At 42.7% G+C, this 19,592-nt stretch overlaps 1 protein-coding gene across 8 annotated transcripts in view; it reads left to right on the top strand.

The window, feature by feature from the left end:
- shi (dynamin-1 shibire) overlaps window positions 1-16,973 on the top strand; it is a 103,397-nt gene extending 86,424 nt beyond the window's left edge. For 7 of the 8 annotated variants that reach the window (XM_055063184.2, XM_055063183.2, XM_055063187.2 and 4 more), the window contains one exon: window positions 5,772-16,973. In XM_055063184.2, coding sequence (XP_054919159.1) covers window positions 5,772-5,862 — 91 coding nt within the window. In that variant the 3' untranslated portion in view covers window positions 5,863-16,973. The remainder of the gene's footprint in view (window positions 1-5,771) is intronic. The other variant, XM_055063186.2, reaches the window with a different exon arrangement.
- The last annotated feature ends 2,619 nt before the right edge of the window (window positions 16,974-19,592 follow it).

The following is a 19,592-nucleotide window of genomic DNA, read 5'->3' as shown; positions in this document are numbered from 1 at the left end:
CTGCTGAGCTCCAAGTCGTGGTTCAATCCCAGCCATGGCTGTTGCATTTTGATAGGGGCGAAATGGAAAAAAATACTCTTGTATTAGATTAGGTGCGCGGTAAAGAACCCCAGGTGGTCAAATATAATCAGCAGTCCCCCACTATGTGTGCCTCATTATCAATTGTAGTTTTGGCACGTAAAACTGCATGATTTTCAGGATTCAGTTTTTAAAATTTGAAATCTGGAAACAAAAAGTACTTGAATTAAATAGATTTTTTATCTTCCTTTCTGAAAAAAAAAGGCATGAGTGCATTTGACATGCACAACTGCTTATTTAAAGAACCCCCTTATTTTTAAATGAGAAGTGGGACATTTGGAGGAGGGGAAGGGGTAGGGGTGGAGAGAAGTCTTGCAGAAAGGTGCAGCATACAAGCTGGCTGCTTTGTTGCTTGATTACAGTGCTTTGGGGCTCACTGTCCAAATCTGAAGACATAAAGACAGCGTGGTCATATGGTCTCGTATAGATGTACCAATGCTGCTCTGAAATTATGGGCACAATACAGCATATGTGGCTGTCGCTCCATGACTCTAGAGCAGGCTAGAGTGGACTTGTCATTGTCACTACCATTGTCAGTTACTGCACATTATCTCGTTGCCTTTAATTTGTTCAGAGACTGCCTGCATGCTTCTCTCCTTTGTTCAAATATGGCTGGAAAAGTAATTGTACTCGTAACCACCTCCACTGAAGTTTTTGACATCCTCATATAGCTTCTCTCTGGTACGAGTCTGCAGGCCACATATATGAACTTTGTCGTAATAGACATATAGCCAAGCAGACAGCCAATTTTTTTCATGCTTAATCATTTTCCACATTGTGGTGAGAATGCACATTGCAAGTTATACAGGGTGTCCCACATAACTTGAGCCAAGAATTTCAAAATGAAAGGTGCGTCAGAAGCGAATTGAACTGAACGCATGCTATTCGCAATAGCCTATAGTAAATCAGACAATTTTTTGTTTTCCCATTAACTCACTATTTAGTTAAGTTTAATTATTGGCTGAGGACCTCAAGTATGATACGCAGATTTGTAGAGCACCTTCAGAAACCACCAATCGAATTTGTTCCCTTACTATACGCCTCACGTAGTCCTTTTTTTCCAGGTCGCAAAGAAATCCCACGAAATATGAAAAAAGCCGCGTGATTGAGCGCTTCCACAGTGGTATCGTGCTGCTCTCAAGCGTGCGTTCGGTAAACAAGCTCGGCTGCATCGTGACTGGCGACGGTGAAGCGGCAGGACTTTATCTCATTGGCAGCGCTCGGCCAGAAGCATGCACTTTCGCCATCTTCTGACGGGAGCCGACCTTGTTCACCAAACGCATGCTCGAGAGCAGCACGATCCCACTGCACAAGTGCTCTGCCACGTGGCTTTTTGATATTTTGCTGGCTTTCTTTGCAACCCGGAAAAAAGGACTATGGGAGACAGAAAGGAAACAACTCGATCGTTGATTTCTGAAGGTGCTCTACAAATCTGCGTATCATACTTGGGGTCCTCGGCCAATAATTAAATGGTTGGGTAATTAAACTTAATTAATTAGTGATTTATGGGGAAAACAAAGAAAATGTCTGAGTTACTATAGGCTATTGCGAATAGTATGCGTTCGGTTCAATTCGCTTCTGACGCGCCTTTCATAATTCAATTCTTGGCTCAAGTTATGTGGGGCACCTTGTATAGTGAAACCTTGTTATAATGAAGTAGCATTTGACATGAAAATTCGTCCGGTGTATAACAGTATTTGTTATGTGCATATAGTTGGATCTTGATATGTCGAATCTCAATTTAACAAAATTTTGGATATAACAAACTATTTCCACTTCCCGATCTTAGTTCCATTGAAAACTGCATATTTATTTTTGCAATTTAATGAAGTAATTTCATGACATGGGGTTTCGATATAACAAATTTTTCGCCTATTAAAAATATGCACTTGGAGCTTGTATTGCTTGTAAATCTAGCAAAAGACTATAAAAATTTCAGCCAAGGTACAGTTACTTACAAGCGTCATCCACAAGAAAACTTTAGTGGCAAAAACGCCGTCAAGTGCACGCGCCGGGACACGGCATGCAGGAAACACTGCTACACATTTGTCGCTTTGGTAAATGACTTGTGGAGGTCGCAGGGCGTGTGGCAGCTTGGAGTGCTTGTAGAAATATGAGCTGACGATTCCTTCACCCAAGGAGGGTGGGGAAAGGGTAAACATGTACCGTGATCAGGCAAGCATTAGGGTATGGTAAAATGGTAGGGTGCCAGCTTCGTATGTGGAAGGTTCTGTGTTCAAACCCTGGTGCTGCCAGAAACACACTGGTTTATCTAATGGGTCCTAGAGATGTACCATGACCCAGTGCTAGGTTGTTTATATGGGTTCTCATCTCGAAAGGGGGCCCCTGTAGAGATATGCGAAGGTCTCTGGGCACACCTTGTCCCACCACAGCTTTCGTGAAATAGTCGAGCATCTGCTGCTGCCAAATACCTACCAGTAAAATAGGTACAAGTGCTCTCCTGGCCTGGCGCTTGGCCACTACAGTAGCTCCAGATGCTTGAAAAGGACACCCACATATTGGGAAGTTGGTCGAATGGGACCGCCAGACTCCTTTTCCGAGGCGCTGTGTAAAGTGTTTGCTCGCACTGTGACAGCGAGTTTTTTAAATCCTGGAGTAGGATATGTTCAAGTTTGCCCGGGCATGCATGACACAGATAGAACTATAAACCTTACTTTGTGTAGTTGTCTCTTTGCTACTTCCATCAGTGCTCCACCTTTCTGGCAAAACTGCAACATTTTATTTTCTTGGGAGGAATATCCATATTATTTTGCACTTTTGTATTTAATTTGTGGGTGCCATTTGATGACAGCTGCCAGCACTAGGTGTAGTTAGCCATGGTGTCCAAGATTTACGGTGCCGCACGATGCAACACACACAAATCTTGGACGCTGTGAGCCATGCCAATGCATTGCTCTCTGCACGATCTACACTGCTTGCGCTGGCAGTCGTAACCACATTATTATGGCCTGACCTTGTTGCAATTTGTTTTTAAGTGCCTACTGACAAGATCCTATCCATCAGAAATGTTCTTAAAATTTGTTAAATTCTTTTTCTGTTGAAAATTTAAAACCTCGAATTAACGATATTAGCGATTTACCAGATGTTTTTCACTGGAAGCACAACTCCGGGTATCGAGGTTTGACTGCACATCAGTATGAGCAAGCAACAGTTTCGATTTACTTCAAATTATATTTTATAATTTGTTATATTGAGGTTCAGCTGTATGCCAAAGTGTCCATATTTCATTTCATTTCTCCTCAAAGGCCTAAAGCCATCGTATAAGGGGGACATAAAGACATGTGAACGTTAATCATTTGAACAAAAATGCAAAAAATACAGCAGAAATACAGTCAGTGAAGTAAAAAATACAATTGATAATACATTGAAAATATACGGATTAGAAACTATAATATCAAATTTACTATCGTCAAGGCTTGTATACCAACTACTCTGGAAAGGTAAACAGTAGACAAAAAGAAATATTGGAGCAGGCAAATATTAAGATGTGTTAGTGTAGGGAACATTGCTTGTCTGAGGCTGCATAGTGCATTCTTAGTTTTTCGCGGAATTCTTCGCGTTCGGTGTATGCCACTGTGTTCTGGGAGGGAATTCCACAACACTATTCCAGTAGGAAAAAAAGATGAGTTCATATATGCTGTGTGGCCGTTTACACGTGCTATTGCATTTAGTAGTGCGTCATGCTATTTTTTGTATATTGCTTATTTAGATAATTAGTCAAGAATGATCAACTTCTGCCACAACGAAGTTAACCGAAAAATTCCAATTGGAAAGTTGTCGAGCACTTTGCGAAACATCCGATTAGGCAGTGTCTAACTTTCTGTCTATTAAGTATTAGTGTTTTTCAGCTTACTGCGGATGCCCATGAAATACAAAAAAATACCACGTGACATACCCGCTTGCACGCCGTGATTGCAGCGCTCCCAAACTGTCCGCATACAAATGAACATAGCATCTAGCAGGGCATGCTGCTGCTTAAAAGGCGACAGAGCAATGACGAAGGTGTTGGCTGTGCAATTTGCGCCAGCGATGTGCTTCCCTCGCAGTGGTTCATGATAGTGATAAGCAGATGCAGCAGCAGCACATCTGGCTAAATGCTATGTTCATTTGTGCGTGGAACGCTTGGAAGCAGTGCAATCACGACGCGTAAGCGGGCATGTCACCTGGTGTTTTTTTTTTATTTAGCGGGCATCCTCAGTAAGCTGAAATATACTTTTCAGACGTTTTACAAACTGCACTGCAACTTTCTAATTAGAATTTTTTTCTGGCTTTGTTGCTTCTGAAGTTGGTTAATTAATTTTGACTAATTATCTAATTAAGCAAAATACAATAATACTGTGACACACTACACACAAAAGAGAGCAACATGCATTTGGTCGCGTTGTCTTGGAGCGCATCGGCATATTTTTAAGCTCTGGCCAAAGTTCGCGGAAACACCCTGTTGATCACCCTAGCTACATAGTACAAGGAGGCAAACGGAGGGACCATATGAACTTGGACAAGATTAACCGTAACATTCGTCGCCGACTCACAAATTCATCAAAATAAATTGTGTTCTCATTCAAATTTGCTTTTTTCAAGTGCCCTATAATTAGGACAATTCTGCAGCCCCTTTCCGTAAGGAAAATAGATAGGCGCTGGACTTTAAAAGGTCTAATTTCAATACAAAGACATTTCTATATAACGAAGCCAATTGCCTATTTTACCTACTTGGTTATATCGTGGTTTAACTGTACATCTCTCTTGCTACGGTGCGAAGTAAGACAAAAACACCTCAGACATTCAGTGTGTGTGTTTTATTATTCCTCTAAACATTAAGTTGTCTATTGAACCAACAGATTATACAAATAACAGATGTTGCCTTGAATAATTCTCGAAGTCACATGCCACTATAAGTGACGTCGCAGCACAAACACGGGTACGTAGGTGCACTAGCAGGTATACGTCACCCTCCGGCTTGGAGCGACGAGCCTGTGAGGAGAAGGGCAAATGGCGTTCGGTTTGAAATTTCAGCTCTTTCCGCGGCATGTAGCGATGTAATACTTAGCAGACACGATCGTTAGCGCGCATTGTATGAACTGTGTTTGTCCACTCAAAATGGCCAGACCTGGTGAGGGGTCTTTTAAAGGGTTTTAAAGCGTGAGCTAATGTGAGAGTGAGTAACACTATATCTATGGCTGCGTTTCATAACTAGCGCTGAAAGTATATGTGTACCATGTACTGTGTGTACTGAAAGTACTGTGTGTGAATTTTCTATGAAAGAGGTTGATAATTCAGTGCCCTCACACGAGTTGCACCCTTTACAGCATTAGTGCAATGAACGACAAGTGCCATACTTTTTATTAAAGTACGTGCAAAAGCTTTGTGTTTTGTGACTGCTGTGTGTATTGCTGGTTGTTGCCCTCTGCAACGCTAACTGTTCTTTTCTTTGCTCCTTTTCTTCCTGACCTCTTTCCTTTCCTGCCCACCTCACCACTTAAATTTGGCTCCTTTCTTTCTTGCTTTGTTGATGCTGTAACAAATTTTGCACTTGCTTTATATAACCCACTCTTCCCTTTCACTTTTCTTTCGATGACTCTTTCCCTCATAATCTGGGGTTCCTGTGTGTCGTTTGCTTTTGTCCCCCTTTCTGTTTGTCCACTCCCCTGTGGACTGGTTTACACACGTGGCAGGCGTGGCTCATTGCCGAGCGTGCCGCCACGCGTCGCTCAGGGGGCCGCGGATATGGTGCTGGACGCATTCGGCATGCCCATGAGCAAGTGAAGAGCCCCAGCGGGCAGGGTGCAGCGGGAGCCGTTCGCTTCTGTGGCTCCAACTGCTTTGTCCTGGGCTGCCCGCTCTGCAGCACTTCTTCCCGCACCTTGGGCCATGGCAACCTGTCTACAGTGGGGCGCTGCCCCGGCTGCTGCACCTGCTGCTCCCTGTGCTCGAGGGTGGCCAGCAGCCACCATGCCCACCACCCTTCCTCTTCCTCATCCTCTTGACAACACCCCATTCTCTCTCATGCATAGCATTTCTTGTTGACCTGCAAGGCATGGCTCCACAGGGCTCAGTGTTTCCACCTTGCTTACTTGCCATTGTCTAGATTGACAGTGTTCTGGGGGAGGGAAGCATTGCGAGTACACCAGCAAGGGCAGCAGAAAAACGCAGAAGGCTGCGTGGCTTATCTGGGAGGGCAATTTGAGGATCTCAGAATTGCGAAAGAAGTGCAGAAATGTGGCTTCGCCTTCTTTCTCCTGGAAAGTCATTCACTCTGCTTGGGAGAGGGCGTGTAAAAAATAAGATACTGCCATGGTATGCCTTGTGCGTCAGCTTAGAAGTCTGGCTGAAGTTCAAGTAATATTTGAGGCATGCAGCCTATGCACTTCGCAACAGTAGGACATTCTGCTATGATGTTCACCTGCAGTGCTGTTTGCGCCATTGCATCCAGTAGCTGCAGCTGGCAGGCAGTTGTTGGTTGCCAAAAGTTAATTTCAGGGCTTGGGCAGAAATCTGCCATTGGATTGAGGAAAATTAGTGCTTTGTCACTGTGTTGGGAATCTGCATTTCTCGTCATGCTTCTACTTCAGCCAGGCCCTAGGTGAAATCGAGTAGAGCTTGCCTGTTCAGAATTGTGGCCTTTAATTGGACTTCATCTTGTAGCCAGGAGGGAGTGCTACTACTAATATGTTGACAAGCACAGGTTGTGGTTACTTGAGGAACTGGCTATATGCAGGCTGGTATTACAATGGTAGCTGGTTTATTTTTGTTGCTTCCTTTGAAGATTATGGTGCATTTCTTGAGATCAAGAATTGCCAGAGTAAAATATTGATCATATAGGCTTTGGTCAGTGCTGTGACATTTCTTAACTTGGAACACTTCTTCCAAAGGCTTGCGGTCCTTTGATGGGTGCAGCAACACAATATCGATTGTGATAAGCTTTGGTTTTATGCTTAATTGTGCAAAATTTTCATTCTGTATAAAAATATTAGTGGAAGTTCAGCGCTTGTCTTTGTCCCACCTTGTTTGGTGCACTGGTATGCCACCAAAATGCAGCAACCTTGCATAACCAGTCTCATTGTGCCATGCTGGCCTAAGATTTAAGTTGTGTTGAAATATCTTAGCACCATTCCTTGCACATTTCTTGCATTGCACAGTGCCTTCTAGAGCTCTGAAGCATGTGCATGGCAGCTGGTGTTAAGTTTTATTCGGATCGCATGCTCCCGTCATCTTGTAACACATAACATGCACATATTTCTGCCTAATGCATCTGAAAAGTGAATGAGCAAAAGTTTAAGATTACAATCTTCCACAAAATACTAAACCAAGCTATGTTATGGTGTGAAACTGTTCATGGAGTGAGTGAAAAAATAACATTGCACATTCATGGTGATGTGCACTGATAGCTGTGCTGCTCTTCAGTTCAGGAACAAACTTTATGGTTGCCGTATATACTAGATGTTTAAAGCACATTTGAAGACTTTCTGTTTCAGCTGTTCATTTGTGCTGCCTTCTGTGTACCCCTTTCCCCCTTTAAAAGTAAGCCTGCCGAATTTTTAAAGAGCCAGCATGGCCAGCTGCTTGCACTCCATAGCAGTGCTTCTCTTAAACTGGCTGCCAGCAATTATCCCCATGGAAGTATACAGGCTTGCCCATAAATGCAACACGTTGCCTGTTAGAGCACACCAGTACATTTGTGTTAATGTTTGTGTTCAGCTTATGTTTCAAATCAAGGGCATGGATTAATTGCAAATTGCTTATTGTTATTGCAAGCTGTGGAATGCATCGCTAAAAGGAACTTAATGTAGCCAAACCATGAAGGAACATTGCCAAATTTATGGAACTGCTTAGTCGACCATGGAGCTCAGCTTACGAGGATATCGCTGTCAGTGTATTTTGATTGGCTAAGCCAGGGGGTAGAATACCCATAGCTCCAGTGAGGTGTATCACACTAAAGCAAAAGTATGTGCGAAAGTTACCAATTGAGAATACAGCCGCAGCACTACTGTGACATGAAAGTGGGAGGCTGCATTGGGCTTTTGTGCATTTTTTTGGTTTTTCTTATGTGGGTTCTGTAGCCCAGCAAAGGCTACATCTAAAAGAAAGCAACTTAAGATGGGCAGCTCACTGGAAGTACCACAGGGGTTGCCTTTTTAAAATTTCCTTTTAATAAATGCTTCTCTCCTTACTGGGAAAAAGGCTACACAGTAGGTAGCAAGGCAAAAACAGCTGAAACTTGTGTTTTCAAATGTACAATAAAAATGTATTGATGTTGTGGCTCTAAAGTGAACAATTGAAAACTAATGAGTGATATTTACATTAAAAAAAATATACAGGAGGCTTCAATGGCTGCTGAGATAATAAATTGTTTTTATGCGACTAAAAGGCCTTGCTTAAAAAAAAGAAAGAAGTAAAAATTTAAAAAACTTTGCGGCTTGCTAGCTGCAAAATCTTCTTTAGTACAACATGTCGACGAAACGAGCGAGAATACACATATAATCGCATAGGTCACATTTCAGTGCAAATTGCTGTCTGCAAGGCATTTGCAGTCAACATGACATATCCCTGCTACTTGTCTGCCTGTATTGGCTAAAGTGATGCCATGGAACATGACAGAACCATGATTGTGCTGTTTGCAGTTTAATTTCCCACCTTTACTTACACTGAATACTCGTTTACTAATAGTTGTATGCAATGAAAGGAAAGAAGAATTATATGTAGTCTCTGATGACTGAGAAAAATGGAGCCAGGCAAGCAGCAGGGATTGTCAAGCTTGAATTGAAGAGCCTAGCGCACAATTGGTGCTTGAATGTGCACATCATGTATGTGTGTATTTTCCTGTTTCACTGCAAAACTTCATCATATGGAGCTGCCCACCCAAGTGGTCACTGCTTCCTTATTGTTGTAATATTATACAGTAGTACTTTCTATGTAAGCTCAGTTGGATCTCTTCAAGAAGACTAGTATTAAGTCAGCATTTATCCAACATTGTCTTTCTTTAAAAAAAGTGCATATTTATTCTGTCGCACATCGAATTTTCCCTGATTTATATCTTCATTTTATGTTAGAGATACTAGCAGCACTGTATCACTTTTTTCTTTCATTATTCACACGCCTTTGCTGCTTGTGTAAAGGCAAATGGCTGCATCAGTGGCTTTCATTATTTAATTGTGGTCAACTCTCATTGAACCAAACTCCTTTATGCCATATATCTTTGTTTGAATTACCCATGATTACTGAAAGAAGACATGCACACAATTTAATTGTATATATGCAAACCCATGTATGATGAGTTCATTATACTTGGGTAAAACAGCTGTGCGACAGTGCTGAAACACCCCATGGTGACCTAACTGTCGTAGCAGCCTGTGTAAGTAACACAACAAACAACAGGATCTAGCTCTCTATCAGGTTATGCATCATAATGCACCCTACCTGCTCATGTCCAAACATGCTGACAAGCATGTTTGGACACAGGTTGTAGGCACTCGGAGTTGGATATATCCAATGTCCAGTTCACTTTAAGGGATTTGTAGTATGTGAATATCGCTTGAAAAGCTTTGCATATTTGATATAACGCATAAATTACTATACCCAAGTTACAACCAGGTGTGTCAGTGTACTGTATCAAGTTCCAAGTTGAGAAAATTTGTCTATTTTATATGTTTCTCTTGGTGTTACACATAGGATATATTTAACTTTATGTTCACTGAAATTCTTAATGCACATCAGGATGCACTGCGTTTCTTGGGGCTGTTCATTTTATACACAGAATTTTTCGGTTTGGAGTGCCTAAACCTGCAATGAACTACTCCCCTACAGAAATATATCATACGAATGCTGTGAGCTGTTGTAAACAATAAACCAAGTCATGATGATTGTGCAAGACTTTGATTACAAGACTTGGTTTGCTTTGTAATACCGTGAAGCACAAGTTTGCGTTGTATTTTGACAGGTGTGCTATAACATGCCAGTGTAGGCTGTGCTGTGCTCTTGATTTGACAGTTTGGTGCGATGTCACATTGCAAAAATGGCTTGTTGAAGAGCTGTTTTTATGGATTGTGGCATTTTGTGTTTAAGTATATATCCCTCCATGTATGTTGTGAGGCTAACAGCATGGGGAAACACAAACTATTTCTTGAAGTGCTTTGTTTGGATCTGACTGAAGCTGTTGTCAAGTCTTGATCTTAAATGTTGCAAATGTTGCACACACATGTAGGGACAGTGATCAGATCAGTTATTCATGAAAGTCTGAGGGAACAACAGAACAATGCATGAAGCATGGGAGAAACAAGGCCCTTTTCCCTTCTTGTCCTCATCCTACCTGTCCTCGCCATTGTGCATGTAATGTGGTAGTCACCCCAAGGCAGAGCGGGTACAGCTTTCCTGTGGTAGCGCTTGTGTTGCTAGTTGTGATCGCAACTATAGGTGTGAGGCTGCAGAACTCGACGTCCGTGTAATGCACTAGGGTATTTTTGGAAGCCAAGGTCTGTTTTTAAGTTGTCTAAGCATGGTGGGTCTGCCTTGCAGTATTGGAATACGTCTTTCAGTTGAAAAATCCTTGTTCTGTATCTGGAATCAACGTTAGTCTTGCACACTAAATGAATACATCAATTGGTATTTAATGTAGGTGCTCAAGGCAGACTGGCAGCAGCAGGAAGTTCAAATGGCCAAGCTTTGTGCGGGAGCTTTCCACTTTGTCTTGCTTTGACAATGCCATGTTAATACGTGAGCTTTAGCAGACCTTCTTGGTTTTGCTGACATACGGGAAAGGGGCTCTTATTAGTATTGATGTTTCCAATTTCTTTTCATTAATAATGTTTAAGTTCCATGTGCATTCTAAGCTATCACTGGAGTTTTAATTTGATTGATGTCCTGTCTGCAATCTCATTTGAACATAGAGACAACCAGGAAATTTCTGGCATGCAGGGAAGGTGCACAAATTCCCACCATGAAAATAGATGCAAAGCAACATAAGATTTAGATTTGATGGTAAAATGCATACAAGGGCATCAAAGATCTTGTCAGTCCATAATTATATTAGCTTATGCTGAGGAAGTGACATTAGCTGTTTTTGCAAAGCCTTTTGTCAATTATTGCTTTACTAAGGCTGGCAGCAAATTATAGGTCCATTCTAATGGGAAATGGAGCTATTTAAAAGCTAAACTCAGTGTTATAATGCTGCTTTGCTGGTAATTCACTGGTGCCTGCCTGTTCACTTGAGATTGCTCTTATTGCTCTTATACTTTTAATGTTACAGCTGCTAGGTGATAGCAGCTGTTTGCTAGTAGTTGTAGCCTGTCACTCGTTGGCACTTTCCTGGTGTCATAATTTTAATATTAATTTATACATTTCACTTGCATAAATTTAGGTAATATTTAGCCTAGTATAAAGCAGTGATCCTTAATCATTTAATAGAAAAGCTGTCTAGCCTATAGATTTGGGCACTACATTATCAAAGACCTGGAACAGATGTTGCTATGTAATTTTATGCATGATGTGCTAGGTGGCAACTCTCCTGTGGTTTTTCCTGATGCATGTATCCCACAGTTACTTCTCTGTATGTTTTGCATAGCTCTTGCTGCTTTTATTTCACTACAAGTGTTGAGTGGGGCAGCTCTGTGCCCATAGGCTTGAAAGGCTTGCAGAATTGACAGCAATCCAACATTGTCTCGGTACTTGTGCTTTCATTTCTAAAGTTTACTCTGTTCATGCATTGTTGGATATATTGAAGCAGTTCTTGTGGTTAAACTGCACTGTTGCGAATACCCCCTGTGCTTGCTCTTTGGAGAAAAATAGCTGTCTTCCAAGTACAGCCACCCTATCTGCAGTCTTGTTGTTAGGCTCTTTGGCACACTGATAAGGGGTAATAAACTGGTTGTGAAGGAGGGAATATTATTTGCAGTCATTAAATGAATGTTTTCGAAACATTGAACAGGGCTTCTGTGTGTTGGCTTGTTTAGCTCTTTCTTTTGCAATCTCTTTGGTTTATAAATGGCTAGAACGCTTAGCAAAGGGTTTGTACTATTCGAGTTCTGGTTTCTGTCATGCATGAAGCACATTTATGCTTGTACACCTATGCATGTTTTGCTAATGTATGTACAAGTATGTTTTCATGCATACTCATGTACTTAAGTTCATACACAATGCATGTTCACATACATATGAGTATGCTTTCATCTTTGCTGATAATGAAAAGAAAACTGTTACTTGTCATGCTTGACGTGCATTCTGAGGCATTGCATGATATTGGGAGATATTGGGAGAACTTCGGTATGTGCTGAAATATGCAAGGGTTTAGATATCTGTGTGTGGAATGAGTTCATTAGTGCCTCATTCTCAGAGCCAAAACTGCTGGGGTGGCATTCAGCCACTACTGCTTCAGTGCTTGAAGTGTTAAGCTTCCTGCTCCAGAAGCATTGTTGTTTCTGCAACATTGTTTCTTGTTTGAAAGTTTGTCGTTGAAGAAACATAGCTGCCGCTAGCAGGTTGCCATTCTTGTCAAATGCAATGCTCCTTCTTCATATGTCTCGACATGCTGCTGTTCACCTGGCAACACACCTTAGCAGGTATTTATGCGCTGAGACAAGCTTGAATTATGCTTGACTTTTTAGTGTTGACCATAAACCACTGATAAGTCGAACATGGCAGGTGCATAAGTTACTAAGATCATCAATGGGTCTCGAATGAATACTGCTCCTAGAGCTGATGACAAATTGCTGTTGCTGAAAAACTGTTGCATTGCTACTGTGCTGTCCTGTTCTGGGCCGTAAATACACAACTTCTTTGTGCTACCCACTTCCTTGGGATGTGTGTGTAGCATGCATGCAACAAGGTTTGCTTTTCGTAGCTAAAAGGAAGTGTGGCACATTGACATTTTGAGTCTTATTTAGTGCTAGTGGTCTCATCTACATTTTTTTATTTTCTGTTTAGCGTCACTTCTGCTCATATTTCTTACTGACCTCTTTGTTGCACTCCACCCTTGTGCCCTGAGCTGCTTAAATTCTGCTCAAATAGTTTTTGCTCTTTGTATTGGCAGTAAGATGAGTTGCTTTTTATTTTTTTAGTGCAGGTGCACAAAAAAGTTAGTTTTATCAGATTTTATTACCACAATAGAGGTCTCTTCATGTGGCCATTCATTTGACGAAGGAACGTTGCTTGGCAAGTCGCGTTTCAGGCAGACAATCATCCATCACTGTCCGGAAACACTGCTTTGTAATTGTTGTGAAGTTGCCCTAAACTTGAGTTTGACCTTTTGCTGTTGGTGAGAGGTGGGGAGTGCATGCTTGCTGACGACCATATTTTTTCTGGCTTGCATCTTCTAGGAGTTGTGTGGTAGGAGAAGCTTAATCTGCCTCTAAGGACAAAGAAAAAGCTGGAACTTTTGGCTGCATTGCTATATGTGCAACCCCTGCGTGCATTGTGGGATCAACCTTTTGTGTGTACCTGCTTGTAGTTCTTATTAGCCAGGATTTGCTCTTAAGTGCAAGTCATAATTTAAAGGTATGCCCATTAACTGTAAAATTCCACGTCTGTCATTGCAAATTGTAACCATGTGTGACATGTAACAGTACTAGATGTGTACTGTATGTACTAGTGACTGTATGCGTCAGTGGCCATAGAAACTTGGAAGCTTGTTCGCACAAGCTAAATGTGAAAGTTTGTGTGGACATTAGGAAAAAAAAGATTAATATGGCAGTTTGTTGCACTGTTACTGTAGAAAACAAAATTTATTACATATCCATTGTTTCAGTAATATGCAACAAAATTTACAATGTTGGTATTTAGATATTTTCAAATTTTGTTTTGTTTGTGTTGGTGCAGTTGCTAGTCAAGCATATGTAGTTCTGACTGTTATGCAGTCATTTGTGGGTTCAGCCATAGTAGACTTTTGCCTTGGGAAATGGTGTTGATATTTTAAAACATTATTGGCTCTTGGTGAATGGTTTTGAGTGAAAGTATGGTAATTAGTGTGATTACTGCTAACTGCATCTGCCAAACTTCTGCTTGTGTAAACCACTGTTTAAATATGTAGGCTGTTCTGCAGCATTGTCTAGTACTTGTGTCAACAGCAAATAGTAACTACATGCTATCTCATTAATTAGCAGACATTAGTGGAGGGTTGTAACTGCAGGAAAAAAAATGAAGGAAAAAAAGAAACTTGGTGGCCTGGTACATAATGCTATAAGAAGCATGAGAAATGAAACAAGCAAAAGGGCCTAGCATAGTGAATCGGTTCTGTTATACACTGTAGCCATGCTACCATAGTTTTCTCCCATACTTCCCCAGCAGTCCTGTGACACTGTGAACTAGCCCACCGTTTTGCCACTTGCTTAGTTCTTAATGCAAGCCTCTTAATGCATCCTCCCCCGCGTAGAAAAGTTCTTGCTTGATTTATAAAAATGTTACGCAGCTGTTGTATCAGAGCTTTATTCCTGCTTTATTACACCTGGTCTGCATGCATGAGGAAACTGCAACTGAGCCTAATAGCATAGCTAGCAGCTTTCTTAACATGCTACATTTGCAACCACTTGTATGGAAGGCTGCATTTTGGCTTTGGTGTTTAGTGGGAGAAACAATGTGTATTCACAGTGGTTGCTGACTAATAACCGCTTAAGTAGTCTGTACCTCACCAAGCACTATTTCTGCATGTTTTACTGGCAGAAAGTTCACTACACATATTGAAAATATTCATTGTGCATAGTGTGGCTTGGCGTATTTTGTGAAGCCAAGAGACAGGATTGGGTCAGTTTATGCAGTGTATTCATGGTAGACTTGCAGCTCTTCTGCATTTTCTTGTTGAGCTATTAGTCCTTCCCATTAAGCCAGGAAGAGTTTAGGCTATTTCGCTTGTGCTTGTTGCTCCTGCCACCTTATATGGTTACTGCATTCCAGCTGTTCGAAATCCGAGAAGCTCTGCTTTATTTTAAGTGTACAACTTTTTGTTTTCTATAGCTTTTCAAGAAACCATTACACATTGATTTGTGAAGCACTGCTCTCTGACTGAGAGGCATATCACTTTGGTCTGTTTTCCTTTGTTTTATGGCATTGTAATCATACACTGACACCAAACGGAAAAGTTGAAGCTTTACTGTGTTTTATTTTTCCCAAGAGATTTTTGTACAGCAAAGCTAGGTATTACTTTTTGTTCCCAGTTATCTTTAGTTTATGATGTTCCCTTTTGTTTGTGCACAACATTTAATGTTTCACACTATTACTGTTTGTTTTACTTTGCAAAAACAGGCGCCCTGTTCCATCAGTCCCTCCCAGAATCCCCGACCGGCCGCAGGTTTCATCTTCACAATGGCCCTACTGAGTTTTCCATCCTTGTGTTCTGTGGAGGACGACCAGCCCAAGAGACTGATTAGAACAGAGAGCACTGTGAGAAAGGGCCCGGTGAAGCTGAGATGTGGTCCAAAGGCAGGCCATGGGAGGAGGCTCGGTGGCACGAGGTGAAAATGTGGGGGAGGACCGAAAGAGAAGCATTCCAAGCAGCAGCGTGGCGCATAGGGCAGCCAACCGCCTGTGATCCCTTGGCAGGGATGTCCCTGTCTACGTCACCAGAGGTTAGGCGAAAATCCAGTGCCCTGCTAGTCCCGACTCTGCCTCACGTTTGTTTGGACTGTGTAAGTTTTGTAATGTAATTTCCTGTGATTGATTTCTTGGTCACTGTGAATTGCTCTTTCTTTGTGCCACTCGTATTTTTTTATGTGCTCACTCAATCTGCCTGACCAGTATACAGAGACATGTGGGTACAGTGTATTCCCCCCAGCCTGTCACTTGCTGATGGGCTGCCCATAACGAGCACCATGCCATCTGCTATGGTTGCTTCACTTAGCCATGGTCCTTCATGTTACCTACCTGTGTGTCCTCATTTCACCAGTTCCCCCCCCCCCCCCCTTCCCTGAGGCAGTTCAGCCATGTTTTTCTTGTGCTGACTTTTGTGGTTATGTTTGAAGAGAAGGTATTTATTTGGCAAGGCGCATTCTCAAGGAAAGGCTCCATGCAAAATTGCAAAGCTGCGTGAATCCCAGTATGTGTGCCCCAATATGCCCTCACATAGTGACTTGGCAATTTAAAACTGCTTTTTGCAGTACCGTGTTGACTTTTTTTGTGTATTTTGTAGGTACAAATGGCTTTTGATTTTCAAAATTTGATACCGAAGCTTATTTGCAGGTAAGAGCAAAGAGGATTCACAGGTTCCTCAACTGGTGTTCACATTCAGCACTGGTGGTGGGGAAGCCATTATGTTATCCTCTTTTTGAGCAAGTGGAAGTGCTTATTTGAAATGTTTGGTTTTGAATGAGTATCTAGCCCTATGCTTGGTTGAAGGGTATTTATTTCATTGCTGCACAGTCTATTTGCCTTACTTTATACAAGCAGGGCAAAGTTTAAAGAGATTGCTTCTCTTGCTATGTAAACTTGCATGTCATTAATGTACCGGTTATGCTTGCATAGTGAGCACACATGTATTGGCATTGATGTCTGAAAAAAAAAGATATTTTTTGTGTGTGTATCCAGAGTGCAGCATAGAATATGAAGCTTGCCTACTATTTTCTTGGAAGATATGTCAAGTTGCAGTAAAGACAAAGTGAGTTTTCTCCTTCAGGGTGTCTAGGACGCAATTGTAGTCTGTGTGCTCTGTAGGCTCAGATAGCATTCTAGCAGAGCGATGCCCCAAACTGTTCCCACATGCTAATTATAAAATACCCGAGTAATCATCAGCAGCATGAATGTCTCAGTACAGCCGGGCGCGCACATTATGCTTGCAAAAGGAAGTACATACTGTAAGAATGTATGATATGACGACAGTCTGGGGACCCTCACACCAGTGGTGTACACAGGTGCAGCAATGTGTGTTTGAAGTTGTAAATTAAAGTATCAATGTTGGCGAACTTTCGTGTGCTTTCTATTGACACTTTTGTAATGCATGCTCCTTGGCTTATGAACTGGTCTGGCAGTATACTGTAGATCCTCTTCGGGCCATTGCTTGAGTAACTATGCTTTCTATATCTTTTTTACTTTCACAAAGAAAAATTTTAAATGGGCGAGTGTGTACAGTTAGATACCTAGTGAATGCCTGTGCTCAAATAGGCAGTGACTTCCCATTTGAAGTAAAAAGTAGGGGTTTTCAAATATTCGAATTTTCTAATCAAATTGAATACAGATTGGACACAAATTCTAAAGCACAAAGTGGGGAACCATTCGAGAAATCTGCCTGTGTGGACATTGCAGCATTACATTGATGGCAAATACATGCAGCCAGGGCACAGCCTATCCAACAAACTCGATGCAAGCATGTGCAAGCCTGTGTGGTTGCGTTTTTGGTGTTTTCTTCTACCTCGTCATTATTTTCAGAAATCTTGCTTTGAACTCGAAGCAGTGGTTTCTGCACACTAACCCCCGAATGCAGAGATCTAACTTGGCTCGAACTTGACTTCTGGCAGTCTCAAGACAGCTTCGCCGCGCGTCGTAAATCGTGCTTGATCTTGCGGACGACTTGCGAACGACTTGGCTGCGTCGAAGTCCGCTCAAGTTTCAAGTCTGCTCCCGGGCTAGCTTGAAACTGACTTCGTGTGTTATTCCAACATGGCAGCCTCCCGAACGGACGTCGTGCGGAGGTTAGCTGCTTACGTGTTTGCTTGCCATGCCATGGATACAGCATTTTCAGAGGCGCAGCCCTTGCCGAAAATTCCGCGACCCACCCTACGTGACTGAGGGAATCCGATGGAGCTGTACGACGACGAACAATTCCTCGGTCGCTACTGATTCACGAAGAACGCCGTGCGACTTCTCGCTATGTTTCCTATCCGGGTAAGCGGGGACAACAGAGGACCGCCTGTGTGCCTCCCATGCTGCAGTTGCTGATGGCTGTGATGTTTTACGGCGCTGGCACGTTTCAAACAGTCACCGGAGGTCCGTTCCGCATTCCTCAGTCAAAAGTGTGCCGCGCAGTTGGAAAGGTGACTCTGCTCATCGCGAAGCACCTGCGCCCGATGCTGGTGCGCTTCCCGCAGTCGCGGAAAGATTGATTGCGAGTGTATTTTCTCATCTCCTGTGACTACACGTGCCATCACCAGTTATTAGCGCTCACGGCCATATTTACGCTCAGCATTCCAAACTGTCACGCACTCATCCACCGAATACGAAACATGGGCATTAACATAATAAAAAGTGGCCCAAAATAAGCCAGATATGCAGAACATGTGCGCTTACCAGTTTTGTGGCGCTTTCCCTTTTCTTTCGCAGCTTCCTCTTTCCGCTTTTGCTTCAGGTTGGTCTAGCATTTTTTTCAGTTGCAGGTGATCGCGCCGCGTAATCCCGTGGTTGGCATTATAATGTTTTGCTATTTCTTTCCATGTCTGACTCTTCTTGGTCAACGACGCGACATCAGTTTTCTTGCATTCCACAATATGCTTGTAGTCGTTCACAAGTGTCGTCAGCAGGCTCTTTTCGTCTTCTGTAAAACGGGGTGCCGTCTTGCGTTGCGGTGCATTCTCTTGGGAGGAGAGCATACGTGAGTGCGACATTTCAGCGTCAAAGCCTGTTGACAGAACAGCAATTTCGCACCAAATGCGGCGCGCGGCCGTCGCGCGAGCCCCACAACTTGTTTTCCTAACAGATGACACTTTCCGAGCGCGTGTCGTCTACACGCGCTGCCAATTAGCAATGTCCACGACTGTGCCACACTCTCCCTCTCGTTGTTCTCGACAAACCCTCCATGCGAAGTAGACAAATCGTTTGCACGTGTCATTTTATTTATTTATATTGTTTTTTATCGGGTGTTGTCACTCATATGGGTCCGGGCAGGGGACTCTACGGCGCTCGGTACTCTTCGTTCGCAGCACATGTTGCAGCTTTTTTCTTGTTTGTGACTCCGGCCTAGTGCGTTCGAATAGGTTGGCTTTTTCTTCAAAGGGTCACGTAGCCCGAGCAGAACAAGGGCCGTCGGCTTCCTCCTGGAATGCCTATAGGCGAAAAGGGACACGCGAGCTCCCTCAGAAACCGACCGTATGCCTCGTCTCGGCCTCTTGTATCCGGCTGCCGGCCCAGACGGCGCATGAACGCCTTGCGGCAATCGAGAACAAAAGCCGTTCAAAGACCACCATACGAACCAACCATTTCGTTCGCTTCTCCACGGCCAGTTATACAAACACGCAACAAGACCTCTGAGTTAAAGATAAGCTAAAACCAAAATAAATGTGACCATAAAATTGATTTGCGCTCAAATACACTGTGTAGCAGCGACTTAAAAAAATGGCGAAGCCTGCAACTCAAAAAGCGCGCCCAAAACACCGAAACTTGAAGACCACTTAAACCCGCCGGGAACGCGCGCTTTCCGCAAGCAACACTGCCCATCGCAGCGGCGGACGTAGCCAGATGGAAGAAATTTACGCAAACTATACTTCAGCACTTATGCCCTGGTAGAAATTTGGAAAGATACATACTTTTTTGCTGTACAACGTGCCTTACGCTAATAAATTTATTGTTAACCTCGAACACAGACGAGCAAC

This window comes from Dermacentor andersoni, chromosome 1 (assembly GCF_023375885.2).
Source record: "Dermacentor andersoni chromosome 1, qqDerAnde1_hic_scaffold, whole genome shotgun sequence".
Classification (NCBI taxonomy): domain Eukaryota; kingdom Metazoa; phylum Arthropoda; class Arachnida; order Ixodida; family Ixodidae; genus Dermacentor; species Dermacentor andersoni.
This window is presented reverse-complemented; position numbering and strand designations above follow the sequence as displayed.